The 15,820-nt window shown below is 50.4% G+C and overlaps 1 protein-coding gene across 1 annotated transcript; it reads right to left on the minus strand.

The window, feature by feature from the left end:
• Positions 1-738: 738 nt before the first annotated feature.
• Positions 739-14,741, minus strand: BO94DRAFT_563626 (peptidyl-prolyl cis-trans isomerase). The gene is made up of 6 exons (XM_025614368.1): positions 14,548-14,741; positions 12,775-14,472; positions 12,476-12,717; positions 12,357-12,380; positions 1,602-2,815; positions 739-1,544 (listed from the first exon to the last, which is right to left on the minus strand). Exons 1-6 carry the CDS (start codon positions 14,660-14,662, stop codon positions 1,034-1,036), a joined length of 3,804 nt encoding a protein of 1,267 aa, XP_025470908.1. The 5' UTR covers positions 14,663-14,741; the 3' UTR covers positions 739-1,033.
• Between the last annotated feature and the right edge of the window lie 1,079 nt (positions 14,742-15,820).

The following is a 15,820-nucleotide window of genomic DNA, read 5'->3' on the forward strand; positions in this document are numbered from 1 at the left end:
TTCCTAGCTGAGCACGATGATGGAAGATCCCGATGACATGACATTCCCCCCAGCAATGCCACCGGCCAGTGACATTAGTGGTCGGTCAGCGCCGGATGCATGTCATGGACTATATACAACTTCTGCCGGCAAAACGCGGGCAGGGGCTTATTGCATTTGGACATCAAAATTATTCCGGAATAGAATTCACTCATGATGGGGAGGTCAACGGAAGCTAAGAAGGCACGTTATAGCAAGCGTCCTGAGCTCTCATGCGAGTTCACCCCACTGCGCGCCGAACGGGGGGGGGAGGAACATGGTTACAGAGCGACCACTGGGGCGCGGATGCAGAAGGAACCAAAGACACTCACGGAGATAGAAGACCGGGGTCAAGGAGTATGTACGACGAAAAGGATGGGGTGGTTGCAATAGGGGCGCAACGGTATGGTGATGAATGGGAAGGGGGAAGTGGTATGGAGAAGTGGAGGAGGTCGTCGGTGGTCAGTGATGGTAAGTGAGGCGGGCTCGGATGGGCCTTTATTACGGAGTAGGAATCCCGCTCGTATTAATTAGCCCGGCAGAGCGAACCATCCGCAGTGCCTCCCAAACCTATGGCGTACTGTAACTACGTAACTACGATGTATACGGAGTAATGTAAGCACTTACTCACCTGCCCGGGCTATTTTCGGAGGCGGTCAATCGCTTTGCAACGTGACCCTGAAATCCGGTGGAGTCGCTCCCCCAGTCAATGACGACGCCGCCAGATCCATCCCCTTGCACAGTCATACAATACTAATCGGCACCGCAGCAGCGTCACAATCCTCACTTATCGATCCTGATCAACCCTCAAGTGAACCTAATCCTGGTCAATGCGGAACCCCCATCTCGAATAATGTCAAGGCTCGAATTACACTGACCTAAGACTATGGCCCCCAGCCCGCAATCGTTTGGCAATCAACGCCTTGTTGTGATTCTGACATTTGATCTACTCCTACCCCCATGGTGATACACAGAACGCAGGGGGCCAAAACAAAGAGAGAGAAGTGCCCCCAGACTAATCCCAGGAACTGAAATCACCAAACCCACCGCCGCCCTTGAATTTCTTCCTCGTGGGCTCGGGTTCGGGCTCATCATCCACGAACTCGACTATCTCGTCCTCCTCTTGGCCGGCCCTCTCAGCCAGCGCTGCTTTCAAGTACTTCCCTACTCCACCGGAACCTTCTTCCTTCGCCCCCTCCCCCGAGCCACGGACCCTCTTGCCAGTCCAGGTGATCCGATCGTCCTCGGCGCGACGCGCATTCTGCTCTTCCTCCTCGGGGTTAACAACCTGACCCTTCGCCTTCGCCTCTTCCGTTTGCTTCTGCTTCAGAAACTCCTCAAAGGGGTCGACAAACACCGTAACATCGGTAATGCGAACATCGGGGGTGGGTCGGTTAGTGGTCGGGTTGGTCGGGTGCATTTCAAGGTTATTCAAGGTCGTGGAGGAGGGGGTGGGATCATCAATGACATGACCGAAAATGGTGTGCTTGTTGTTCAGATGGGGCAGGGCACGGTAAGCGATAAAGCTAGTCAGGGGGCGTGGTTAGTGCGGGCTTTCTTTCGACTCAATCATAGATACTTACAATTGACTGCTGTTGGTATTCTTGCCTTTATTAGCCATGCTGAGGGTCCCCCGGGAGTCGTGCTTCAGTGGCCCTTCAAACTCATCGTTAAAGTATTTCCCCCAGATGCTTTCGCCTCCCCTGCCATTTCCAGAGGGGTCACCACCCTGAATCATGAATCCGCGAATGTTGCGATGGAAAGTGACATCTTTGTAGTAGTCCTTCTTGGCTAGTTTGATGAAGTTCCACACAGCCTTGGGCGCATACTCAGTGTGCAGTTCCAGGTTCACATCCCCGGCGGTAGTTGAAATACGAGCATAGCCTTTCTGCTTCACTCGACCCCTCTTCAGCATGTACTCCTCGTCGGATAAAAGTGCGAGCTCGGCAGATGTGTGGGGCGTCATCCCTGTGCTAGTGAATGAGGCGGCAGCCAAACCAGTCGTGTGCCTGGCCGCATTGTATGGAACAGCCTTGCCAGATTGATACGATGCCGTCTTCTGAGACTGCGCCGCATTCCCTGTACCTCCAGTCTTGGACAATTCCTTTGCCGTGGCTGCGGACCCAACTCGTTGGGCTCTTTCTGCACGAGCCTTGGCCACAGCCTCCTTCGCCTTCAGGATCTTTGCCGAACTCCCCAACGCATTAACATTAACATTGTTGGAAGGGTCCTCCCTCTCCCGGATTTGTTCGTCGGTCAACCCACTCTCTCCCTCCTTCAAATAGTTGAATGAGCTCAAGTTCCGCGACTCGATGTTCTGCGGGTCCTGCAACGTGATGATGTCTTTCCGGGAGAATTCCTCATCCGTAACCAGATCCCGCCACAGCTTTCCTTTAATGTTCAACCGTTCGACAGTATCCCAGGCGAAGACGTTCCCCGTATTACGCAGCGCGACAATGTGCGTATTATCCGTGAAAACCTTGTACGTAACCGGGTCGACATACTCCCCCGACTCGTTCTTGGCGAGATGAAGCTTGATGAGATCGGAAGCTTTGAGAGGAGCGCCATTCACGGGATTCGTCCCATGCTTTTTGATCCAAGGGAGAATGTTTGTAAGGTCGAAGATCGTGCCTGTCGGGGTACACACTGGGTGTGAAAACGGCTGTAGCGAGAGGGAGCAAAAGTTGAACGGAAGACGTTTAAACGCGGTGTCGACCCCTCCTCTTTTCGCTCTGCCCACACCAGCTCCAGCGCTGGCGGAGAATGCATCCTCCGATGCCCACTCCGAATGCGTGATCTAGATGAGTCGTTGGGTCAGTCAAGCGCGATACGATAAGAGATAGAGCGCGGAAAGCGAAGAAGATCTTTTAACGGGGAATAATATCTCGTACATATAACTTATCCGTGCCTAAACAAATGAATTCTTAGTTAGCTTTGCAGACAATCAGGCGGAACAGATTAGCGGAACTGACCCTTTCCCATCCTTGCGACAGACGATTAGACTGTTGCTGCGGCTCTATCTTTGCGATCCTGTCGCCGCCCGGAAGGCATGATGTATTGCCGTTTCCTACTCTAACCATATTGGGCTAGTCTGTCCGCGGATGGCCACCGCTCGGTAATTGTAATACCACCCACGGGGAGTCGGATCTGTATCTCGATCACGTCACCTATGGCTGTTTGGGATCAGATTGTGGTGGATAATCAATCGTTCCCAGAGTCAGTGTTCTCTAAGTAAACCAATACTGAGCACTATGCAGAGCTGTCTACAATTCAATATATCCGAAAAAGAAAATTGTCAAGAACTGTGACAGGCACGCAAAGAAATCTACATATATATTCTGGTTTTTTACTGGCCTCTACCTCTAGGTACATATTGGGAGGCACTACAGCCACACGGCTGGGCACCTTTCTACTACTTACTCTAATATCGCTATAATAAGACGACCCCAATACAAAAAGACTGTATATTTTTAGGGAGTGTTATATCAAAGCATATTCTAATTTGTATCCAGGGCCTCATCCAGAGTCCTATAACTAACGACATACAGAGCTGTTTACAGAGCTTTACATAGGGCCTTACACGGGGCCGTAGTAGGGAAAATATATACTCCGTATTGACAGAATAACAGAACAGCCTAAGGCATATGAAGCGGCCTTAGGATAGAAATAAAAGCCTCAGGCATAAAAGTTCAGGCGGTGATTATTCTGCGAGTTTGAAAAAGTAAAGCCTTTCCCAATAGGAAAGGCGGAGTAAGCGGAAACTGTGGCTGTAGCGGATGCCGGTGTGGCTGTAGCCTGGCTGGTGTGGCGATAGCGCCTCCCTAAATCATAGCCATGTGAAGATATGCCTTGGGAATAAATAATAATTTATGTGGGTCGGTCGCCCTGAATCCAGGGTCTGATGATAATGGGACTTTGTTGATAACGCCATGGGACAAAGCTTTCCTTGAGCCCTTTCATTACAATATCTAAAGTGATAAAAATATCTCACGCTAACCATGTACAGACATGAGAAGCGATTGTATCCTGCGGAATAAAAGGAGATTGGGTTAAATTGATCCCCTTGCGATCAAGTGAAAATTCAATGTATGAAGGTTTTTACTGAAGGTCGAGTTCGGATGACAGGATCTTCGGTACCACTTAATGTTTCTACACTGTGTGTGAAGGAAGTACGAAGATACCCGATATTAAAGATACCAAATCACAAGCGGTTCAAGTACATCAACAAGTCATGCTAGCCAGTTAACCAAGTCCTCTAGCTCAGACTGCCAGATTCAAGCGCTCGAAAATCATCTCCAATCCCTGTAAATCCCCGGCTACAGTCTCAGCCAGCTCTGGGTCAACCCAGCCCTCGGAGCAGCCGCCTCCGAAATCAATGAGCCAGGCATCGCGATTCTCATCGATTACTACATTATCTAGCTTGACATCTCCCCAACAACAATCATGCAGGTGGAGAGCGTGAAGGGTGTCAGAGATCTGATCATACCACTTCTGTCGTTCGACAACGCTCACTTCTGGTTGGGCAAGCGGCCATAGACCAAGAGGAAAACAGTTGGGGACCAATGTCAACAGCATGCCGGAATGCTCAGTATTGACATTGACTACCCCTTCTAACTTGGGAATCCGGAGTGACAACCCAGCTGCCTTCTGCAAGATTGAGATTTCCCGGGTAAGAGACTCATTCGTGGCCGCCGGTTTATACAGGAAATCCTTCCCATTGATGCTGACTTGGTACACGGCGCGATTTAGGCTGAGGCGGAAGTCCTTGACCTCGGACAGTTCAAAGTGGGGGACATTCACCAGATCGTCCTCCAAGGAATCCCAGTCAATTTTGTCCGGCCTCAGGTAGAACTCAGGGTATGGTTCGAATGTGACCGTGTCTCCAAGAACGGGAATGAGGCGGAAGCAAGATGGGCGCTCCAAAACGACTGCAGATTGACGGGAGGATGGACCATCTCCGCTTTGATAAAGGAGACAAAGTGCGGTCCCAACAGCCTGAACAGATCTGTAACGGACTGGTTGACGTAAAGCTCGATGCATTGGTGTACGATCGTCTCACCAGACTTGGTTGATGACGGAGGAACCGCGAAGATAATCACAAATTCAATCGGCCCTGCCGCCATACCTACGTACGCAGCTTTAAGGACGCCCTCACTTGCTCTGTGGCCGATGCGACTCGGTGCAATGTCGAGGTGACTACCTTTCAGGGGCTCGAAAAATGCTCTTATACCAGGCGGGGGAGAGCCAACCATGTGGCCCGCAGTCTCTGAGGTAGAAATTAGATCAGCTAGGCTACTAGGCAGGTTGATGATGTAGAAATACACGTACCCCACCCATGATCCTCATTGGGAAAGCCTTGAATCTCGAATGCACCCGTGTCAGAGCCGTCAGCGTCGGAATAATCACTCTCGACAGGCGTCGCTTGAGTGGCTAGAAGGTCAATTGAATCAGCTTGGCTAGTATGAAAGTTATGAATTTTTGAACTGCTTACCATTATGAGACTGGTCACGAGAGGGCTCGATGGAAGGAACTATCTGTCGTCGCCATGGTGTCAACGGTAGGGCCAGCACCGTCGACAGACAATGACCGAGTACCTAGCCGATCCATCTGTTCAGCATACAAGTCGTGAAAGATTCGAGCACCTTACCGTCCTCAGCCTATTCATCAGATTGGTCAGCCATTGGGGAATCAGATCAATTACCCAACGCGACATCCTGTCACTAATGATAGGATGTTCATTTCCGACCGACACGCTTGGAGCAACAGAAGGATTCCGTTGCTCAGCCTGGGTGCTGGACTGGTCAGACTCGAGGGAGCCACATTGGATGGCGAAAGAATCCGGTTGGTTTGCCATCGTGTTGAGAGAAGTATTGAAAGACGAGAAACAGAAGTTCACAGTAGGTCAATTGAGAGAAACGGATTCGAAATCGGAAATAAGTTGCGCAATGGGCTTTGTAGAGACGGGGAAGACGTCGGGGTTTTAAAGCAAGCAGTGATGTCTTTGTCTTTGTCGAGGAATGCATCAAAGACCGAACTCACCACAACAGCTTGAAAGGAGAAGTGGATAAAAATACCCAGGCATTATTTCTCTCCTCTGAACAAAGGTACGGCTACTCAGATGCAGCCTACGGAACGGAAAGGCGGGGAAATGAGAGCTGGTTGGTTCTCATAGCCTGGATTGCTTCCATCGTTGTACTAACCACCGCGGTGAGTGGAGGGAGTGTGATAGGTCAGCTGGTTGATATTATTGAAGTATCCGAGAATTGCTGGCCCCGGGGTTCTTTCATCATAACTTCAATTGGAGTAACCTCTGGATTGACTGCCTAAGGACGGCCTGAGCAGCCCAACTGAACTTGATGATTTGGGTAAGTACTGAGTAAAAGACCACTGATCAGTTTAGATTGACGATACGCCACTATTGGTATTCGTACGGGGGGAGTACTAACATGGACTTGGCTAGGTTTAGCGAGAGGCCAGAGTCAAAGTTACTTCCCCCCCCTTCAAATCCCTCTGCATACTGAATTATTTTCCGATATGTAGAGAATTCCCCATTCCCCCGTGGATCCATCCACCTCCTTCCTGTGTTCACTCCGGCTGCCTCTCTCCAAGCCCACAATGTCTGGTCCTCAGAGACGTTGTTATCATAGACTCTCACGAAATCTGGTCCCAAAATGGAAGTAGAATTCCGGCTCAATATACTATCATTAGCTCCTTTTGGGCGGTCTGTCATTCCATACGACCAACGCGCTTAAGGAGATCCGTATGGTTAGTCACGGTATCGGTATGAGATATTGTCGGAGGTCCGTTCTCCTATTCAAAATGCATAGTTCAATAGAGCCATATGCCACTAGTAGTTACAGTTCAGCGGCAGGTGGTGGCGGCGCACAGCAGAGCAATTTCCTCTTGAAACATTCTCGGGTAATTGGCCGTCTTTTCGTCTGCCATTCTGGGCCTCTGAAGGTTTGCTCGACTATATCTACCATAGGGCCTCTCATCTCGCTCCTGAAGTCCTTTCAATCCACAACTCCTTGCATCTAACACTCCTTGACCACCCTATACTCAGCTACCAAGCTCTTACCCTACTCTCCACTAAAAAGACCAAACTCCTCATAACCCCCTTTGCAATGGACTTGCTCGGCAAAGTCTTCGAAAAACCCAAGGTCACAATCAATACTCCCTTTACCAATACCGGCGACCCCAAACCTACTGCCGAAATGCCTCGGGACTCTTTGTCCGTCTCCCTGCAAGTCGAACTCGGGCCTTTCACTATCATGGTCTCCGGCGTCAAAGCCCTTAACAAGCCGTCGCCAAACACCCAGGGCTCAGGGAAAACCTCCAAGACCCAGCCCAAAAACGATGAGGAGAAGTGATGGCGGACGCAGATGAATCTTTGCTGTTGGCCATCTGAATGCGGCGAGAGGCCGCGGCGAGAGCGGCACTGATAGCTTCGTGACGCTTATGGTTTTGTGATGTCGGTGACGTTCGTGGTTTGGTGATTTTTGTAATTTCGGGATCTTTGTGCTTTGATGTTATTTGTGATTTCGGGGTTTTTTGTGCGTTTGTAATGCTTGTCCTTCATTATTTTTCCTATCTACCTTATGTCAATCCACTCATTACGTATGCTCTCTCCAATCCCAACACCACTTAGTAAACGGATTCACTGTAGTGATGGAGTTGTAATAGAACTCTTCTCTTCTCGTACAGTATCATAAATTGCCGTAAGGATACTGTAACGACAAATGCCTAGTTCAGAGCCCTTACGGTCTTGCCTACTCATCCGACACCCTCTAGAATTTTCCCATGGCACTTGCAGCATCACCATAGCATGGAGGATTCTAGTTAGCCTTGGTCATTGAAGTTCGCTACAAACACGTCTATAGTTATCGGGCTTATCAGTACCCCTTCCGATGAAGAGCCCGACATGGCCGTGCAAAGAAAGTGAGGTGTCAGTGCAGACAACAATTAAGGTTACTTTCCGGCCCTGATCGCTCGGAGATGACGGATCGGGACGATGAGTGATGGAACGGCCCAGGCTTGTCTCTTGGCTGGACTTATTTAGCACAAAACACTATTCTTGTAGAAAGGTCCAGGCGGTCGAATGGCTTCAACCATGGACCAGTTGGAAGACTAGTCGTCTGATAGCGGTCAGGTAGGTGAACGCTATTTTGCTGCATTGTCCATGTTACGACGAGCATTGGTTAGCAGGTACTCTTCCTCGGATTACAGCCATTCCTTGGCAGTTGAAGATGACGCAGAGAGAGAGAGAGAGAGAGAGACTGTATGTGGCTGAGACACCCGGGGGCGATGATAGGGCGGGAATACGAGCACCATCATCACCGTAGAAGTCATGTTACACTAGCATCTAATATGACAGCCACCAATTAGAGGGTATTTCAACCGTAACTGACTTGTAAGAACCTGATAGGTTCATTCAGCGCACCAAAGCATATCCCAAGCATCCACCAGCATCAAACGGAGATCCACCAACTTAGACGTAGCTGCCTGAAATTAGCCAAGCAAATAGTTACAATCTTGAGTTTGGGGGGAGAACGCCAGATATTTTACGGCGGGCGAGCGGAAGAGCTGCCCCGATTACTGGCGCAGCTTGCGCCTACTCCCTTCTACCCAAAGAGTCTTCTCTTGCCCTTCTCTCGGGGTCATGTGAGCGTGTGTTCGGCGTAGCACCCGTCTCATGGGCGCCACACCAGGTAGTTCCTGGAGCTGGAGGTAAACCAGGGTATTAGAGGCCTGGGGCGCTCTTGTGCAGACTAGCAGTACTCATTTGTCCACATCCCTGAGAAAAGGAGCATGTCCGGGGATGTGTTTCTGTCCTGTTTTGGATGTCAGTGTGTATCTTTGGGGGCCAGTGGATGTGTTGGAGCCCAATTTTGTCTCAGCAAAACACAGACTGGGGAAGACGGTCGCTATGGCGTTGCGTATGAAACGACAGTGGCTTGGAAATTGAGTTTGGCGAGGTCCCTAGTAGTAGTCATCCATTGGAGGTTGCGGTTCTGCTATCCCCAGGGCAAATCAACATACGAGGTGGCTTCCCGCTAGTCGACGCTTGTTTGAGGTGGCATGTCATCCAGCTGTCAACTATCGTTCCTCATTTTGAGTTGGTTGAATGAGACCAATTACCGTACAGTAACAGTCAAATGTCACGGAACAACTGGCCATCCCGGAGACCTTCATTGGAGTTAGGCTCGCAGCATGATGCTGCCTGCCTGTCAGGTGGCTCTACCTGGCAACACGCACAGCCAGCATCCTTAGATGCGCCCGGGAATACGGTATTTGCATCCTACGGGCAAAGATCGGAATCGCGGGTCTTCCCCTTCGAACCCAGTTCAAGGTCATATGCCAGGCTCAGGGCCCTGATCAACCCGGATTCAGTCACGCTTGACCCAGTCGATAGGTGACCCCAGCTTCTACAGCCAGCGCGCAGTAAGCCGGATCCCGATCATCTCACCCTCATATTACAGACAGCTGGACAGATACTGACTGGTTTTGGCTCTTCTCTATGAATTCGCGCTTTCTCCATCGTGGGGATACCATACGCTCGCTCCGGGCGCTTCCTTATATCTCCATAGTTGCTTGGACTCAGACGAGGATCTCACGATCGGCTTTGCGTAGGTCAGATCAAGATCGTCCTATCTCTCTATTCCGGCGCTTTCTTTCATATGGCTGACTGAACAATCGTCCCCAACGCTTTTGTATATCTTGCAGATACACTCGGGTGAGATGGAGCGGTTCCGACCGTTCTGCTGTGAGTCCGGCTAAGACGCCCATTCCCTACAATGCATCTTACCGACAGACTTGCTAATAACTGGCTTTGGGCTCTCCGTTCCAGGTATCCAACCATTCCCGTCCTTCCGTCGCAAGGTCATCCTCGTCTCAAGCCTTGACACATGTAATCTGGTTTCGGTATGCCTCTGCGGCTGATCTCAGCGCTGCTCGTGTCGAAATACCTGCAACAACAAGACCTTCCGGCCTGGAGAACGATGATCCAAACGCCCGAAGCGATGCCGGAACATGCTCAACGACTCTTTCACAACGAGGTGTCATAGGGCACTTGCACTTGGCGGTGGTGATGAACCCGACACACGCGGGTTCCTGTCGTCACTTCTCCTTCCACAGAGAAGTTTCGTTGAACGATGCATTTTGGCGATGTGGATCATCAACAATCTGTCAGTCCTCCGCTCATCAGCACCTGCTTGTTGTGACGGCTTTTCGTGATTTCGAAACCCTGTGTCGACAGTCAGTCCTGCGCCTCTTTTGCTACGGTCCCTGGCCTACGTAGTGTCCGATCTTCAGCCAGCAAAAGCTTCGTAGATCAGAAGTATCTAACTCAGGGCATCTCTGCCCATTCCACCCCCCAGCATCACATCCAGCGATGACCCCATTTCCCATAATATTCCTTGACGGTGACTTCCATGTTCTGATCTAAACGCAGCCCTGATACCCCGACATGCCCATCCATTCTTCTACACAGACCATCACACCCCTGATAGAAACCCCATGTAATCCACCCACCCTCCACTCATCCCATAGTAAAACGCCCAAAACACAATCCTTATTCCCACTTACTCTCCCCAACCCTTCTCACAAACACACCCACAGCAAGCCCCCTCCTCCTCTCCCTCCAACTCCCATCCCAATCCCTAACCAAAACCACTCCCACCCCCAAACCCAACACCACATCCACACTCATACAATTAACCAAGTAGAATACCCCAAGTGAAGTCAATATTAACTCAGATCATATTACCGGTTACTATGTCCTGATTTGGTTAGTTGCATGTCCTGACTAAGCCTCAACAGGGGTGCGCCCCTCATCCCGTACCGGAGGTCCACTTATATCCACATACTATGGTACAGTGCGAAAAGATCGTCAGTGCGATCAATGGGTAGTTAATTTGTCACAGGTGCTACCGCTTCCTTCTAGAGTCATGATATGAGGTTACTCAGCTTTCGTGGATGAATAACACCAATTTTCGACATTAAGATGGGGCCGGTAGGATTCTGAGGTCCATTGACGATCTCAACGCACCGTACGGATGATCTGCCGCTAAGCCAGTTGAGGCTTAGATTGCTAAGACCCGGGCACTAAACCTCTAACGGTAGGTATACTATCACCTGACACAAAAGAGGCAGGACTCGCAGCCTGAATAATCACAAAAACGCAGCACGTAAAACCAAAACAGGTCTTAGTCTCTCCTCTTAAGCCATAGTGATAAGCCCACCTCAAGGCAACGAATAAGTATTACCCGGTAGAGAAACCCGACACCTACACTGTCTCCGTAAGAGGAGGGATTCACGTACGGAAGCAACGTAGCAGGTAGATTGAGGACCGTTCGTGTCGGAGAATGACTGGTTCATGGTACTGTAGGTAGTTGGTGAGGAATCTCGACGGGCTGCCGGACCAACATACAAAGACCTAATCCCACCGGATGCTGTCGATTTTTGGTTTTTCGGGCGTCGGCCCTACTGTTGTTCCGACTCCGACCGGACCGGGTTCCCCGCCCGGGACATCCATCCATCCATCTCCTGTGACCTGTCAGTGCTTCTATCCACCCAGTACGTAGACTGCTTCTACTGTATCTGGAAAAGCAGACGGAGAGATATATCCCAATATCTTCTACAAACCACTGAATGCCTGCTTTTTGCTAGTTAGTTAGCTGCTAAACTATTCTTTACACGTCGTTCCTGCTGGCCTTGAAAACGGCAGGCTACTAGTGTTGTTCTTCAAATCTAAAATTAGATTCTGGGCGTGCGCTATTTCCTCCGTGAGGAGATTTATTTATACGGAGTACGGTATGTACGGAGTACTAGTACTAACTTTCCCGATGGAGGGATCGGGTTTCCTTTTATTTTATACTATTTTGGTTGAGTGAGGTATATCTACCTATCCATTAGAAATTAGGTGATCGTTGTTGGGTGCATGACTAGGGCTGGACCTACCGATGTAAAGCGCTGGGTTGGCGGGCGATGTTGGTGATGTTGTTCAACGTTTCTTTTTTTTTTTGATGTAGGTCTACTAGAAGTGGTTGGGATAAGGTATTCCGTACTCCGTACTGGTTATGAGTTTTAGGGGTGGTAAGTATAATACTACGGTATGAGGTCCGGTTAGGTTGTAATGAATTAGGGTTGTGGGGAGAATATTCTAGAAGCAACGGGCTTGGCTCGGCCCTTGTGGCTGTATTTGGTCCCGCGGCTAGTCATCGATACGCGTACCTGGATAATAGAAAAGTCACAGCGATTGATTGCTAGACTACACCTTAGTATACACAATGCAAGTAGCGCTGATGGAGCTGCCATCACAGTAAATCATATCCCTCCACCAATAGGCCATTGATAGTGGGAGTCTCCCATCTGCCAGTATAACACCCCAATGTATGGCTTTTTTTGTCACGGTCGTTGAATCATCATTAAGTATGCCATTCCGTTGTGGAATCTATACAGGGGAAGGCTGGTAACGCAACGGTACTACCCAACGGTTACCAAAGTCAATCCCATGTCGCCGCCGGCTGCCATATTTTCTCCAGACTATCTGAGGAATGCCAATGTCCGCCACCGAGAGATTCCACGACAGTCCCTCTCCGGAAAGCAGCGCATTGACTATCCCTGTTTTAGGAGCCCCAAGACAAACGACCGATCTCGAGTTGATGCACAACCGACCACCTTCTACCGTAGTTGCTTCGCCTATGAGTATATGTTAGCACCAATCTTGTATGAGGGGGTCACGTGTCAAACACTGACCACTCATAGCTGACAACCCCGAAGGCACGTCAACAGACAGGATTTCGAGGTTGCTTCGGTTAGCCCAAGAGATCATCTCAAAGGCAGTAGCTTGATCATCCGTACGGAGATCATCAAAAGCTATATGAATTCCAAACAACGCATCGACAACCAAGTCGGGCGCGAACTCGGATGTCGAAAGCCGGGTCGATAGGTCCTCCCATCTATGGACTCGTCCGCCAATCTTCTTGAACACTTCAAGCTGCTTACGACAACTCTCCAGTAACTCATTCTCATGCTCGATGCCTAGCATACACACAGTCACACGGTGACCCCGATTGCGGAGATGACGAGCCGCAGAGACGGCTCGGGCCCCGGTTCGGTGATTACCCGTGAGCACCAGCATTGTGGGTGCAGCCGCGTCGCTCGAAAGAAGACCAACAGCAGCTTCCGCAATACCGCGTCCCGTATTTTCCGTGATCATGTCCTCCGTCAGGCCTAGTTCGGCAACCGCAATCTGCTCCACCTCAAGGGTCTGCAATGGACTCACGGTTGGGCAGCTTCGGTTGGTTGTAGTGAGCCGCAAAGAGGCTCCTGGTGCACCCGGACCACTTATCGGAGATGCGGAAACAGACGACTTATTGGGCCGAGGGCTGGTGGTGCGAGAAGTGCTTAGCTGGCCGCGTCCAAGAGTATTGATCTGCGGTGGCACCAACGGCTGGCCCAAAATGGCGCTTCCCTTGCGGGAACTGGATGCCCGCGACGCTCTGGACCGTTCGCGGCCAGAATAGGTTCCGCTACTTAGCTTTGCATCGCTGGGTACCTGGTCTGTATCCTCGCTCTCGGTCTCCTCCAGGCTATCGAGCACGTTTTCTGTCCAGTGTAAGTTCTTCCCACCGTTTGTCCCAGGCTTGGGGGGCTTTCGATTGAAGCTGACCAAGCGGTCCTCGTCAGCAGTCGTGTCATCGTTCCGAATTTCTTCGAACACCTTTCGTTTGTCGAATTTGGAGAGATTGCTCTGAAAATCAAACTCCCCCATCTCCTGAATATCCGTGGCATCCTCAGTTGCCCAACCATTAGGGTCCTCCGCATAATTTGCCTTGTTCTTCTTCTTCCGGCGCTGTTTATTGAGCGATCGGTTCAGGTGCAGATAAGAAGGTTCGACGAAAGCAGTCTGGCGCCACCCTTTGCTTTTTGGGTCCGTATTCGTCGCTCCATCATGCTCATTAACTGGCTTAGGGGTCCTCGGTTGACCAGTGCGACGATTGGCCTTCGGGCCGGTTTGGGGAGTTGGTTGCGATGAATTCAGATTCTCCCTTCCACCGGGGACAGAACCAGATTGTCCGGCCTTGAGGCTCTTTTCTCCACTCTTCCCAACGTCGAGCTCCAGGTTGCTAAAAGGTTCGTCGAGGACAGCAGCTTGGTCACGATGAGCCAGCTGCGGGAATTGGAAGGTTTGGGAAGTAGACCGGCTGATGGACGGAGCTGGAAGCTGTGCGGGACCCGACTCTGTACCCTGTGCAGATGGTACATAGGGTGGCTTCGAAAAGCTCAAGATCGCCGGGTCCACGAAAGAGTGTGGTGCAGGGGGTACGGCAGGAGCGGGTGGGGGCGGACGCTGTGCGATGGGCTGAGTCGATGGTCCAAGAGAGAGATCCGCAATATCGGGGGCTTCGATGGAATACTCAGGAAGTTGGTGACCGAGCCAGGAAAGCGTCACTAGAAGAAGACCTAGTTTAGAGCCGTGGAACGAGCAGGGTGAATTTCAAGCATAAAGGGACGGATTATACCTACCGTTTCGGAGCATTAGACGCTGGCCGATGACATTAGCTACTTGTCCCTGCACTGTCGCATTCGGTGGCGCTCGCAGCGACACGAGTACATTGTAGCCGATAAATTCGGACGCCATAATCCGCGCTCTGCGATAAGTGTCGACCAACTATCCACAGGTCTGGGGAGAAAACATGCCAGGACCAGATAAAAGCCCGACGGCATGGCAAGAACGTGGTGGTGGATGGTCAGCTTGCGGTGGCAGCTTTCGGCAGCGGAGGTCACGTGCAATGGCTCTTATCGATAAGCCCGACCCGCCAGGTGGGGTTCCACCTTCTTCCTCTTCTTCTTCCATAGTATCTAATCGGATGCTGAAACTAAAACTATGGAGCTCAGGTGTAACCAGGCTGCCACAATGAGCACTACTCCCTTCGATTTGGGTCGAGTAAGTTGCAGAGAATGAGGTAACACATTCCTCGCCGCCGCATTATCTTCTGATACTTGAGACTCCAACAATTGGCCCCATGCCAAAGGTCTGCTCCCCAACACGTTCGCAGGGACTTGCGGGGTGTTCTAAAGAACTGTTAAGTTCATACCAGTACGCCAAAACGGAAATCCGCTGGCCATCTGGAGAACAGACGGAACGAAGACTCTGTGTCCCAACAAGAACTATTCAGAGTAGTTCCAAACCTGGTGTGGTAACAGAATGTTCTGGACCTTGGAACTTTCTTCAACCCTCTCAGGGGGTTTTTTTTCCCACTCTTCTCTTCTAGTGAGTTGGGCTCAAATTTGGCCTACGGCTATGTTTTCCCCTTTTGGAAAAGCCCATCCTATGTCTGCTTCTGGCATTTCGTTTTTTTATTATTTCCTCTCGCTCTCCAGTTTCATTTTTTTTTCTGTCACATCCAATTCATCAACTTCTTAAACCTAGGTGTGTAATTAAGCTGTTAGCGCTATCCACCCTGAAACATGGCTGACAAAAGTCGCCGAATTTCAGCTCTGGTCAGCCATATCGGTCTATCTACATCTCCGGTGATTGTTGACGCCACATCCTGGAACAAGATTTTATTGGTTACCAGATGAGATTGCCTAGGCAGGTTCCTTCTTCTGACTTCGCTAGAACGTTTCTGGAGATTGAGCAAACTTTTCCTGAAACCCCTGAATTACCTATTCCTCTCTCGTGGGTAAGCCCTGTGATTTCGCCGAGTGTCTGCCTTCCTTATTCTTTCACAACTGGTGCTGCTGGGCTAGTCACTTGAAATGCATCATGATAAGATGGTGATCGAAAGGGATCCAG

Source organism: Aspergillus sclerotioniger (assembly GCF_003184525.1).
Source record: "Aspergillus sclerotioniger CBS 115572 chromosome Unknown BO94scaffold_5, whole genome shotgun sequence".
In the NCBI taxonomy this organism is placed as follows: Eukaryota; Fungi; Ascomycota; class Eurotiomycetes; order Eurotiales; family Aspergillaceae; genus Aspergillus; species Aspergillus sclerotioniger.

Excerpts from the sequence above, each read along its gene's own strand:
- BO94DRAFT_563626 (XM_025614368.1), bottom strand. The coding sequence starts at position 14,662 with ATGGCGTCCGAATTTATCGGCTACAATGTACTCGTGTCGCTGCGAGCG. Across the intron at positions 12,718-12,774 it reads GGGGTTGTCAGCTATGAGTG|GCGAAGCAACTACGGTAGAA; the intron begins GTCAGTGTTTGA and ends ATATACTCATAG. Across the intron at positions 1,545-1,601 it reads AATACCAACAGCAGTCAATT|CTTTATCGCTTACCGTGCCC; the intron begins GTAAGTATCTAT and ends CCCCCTGACTAG.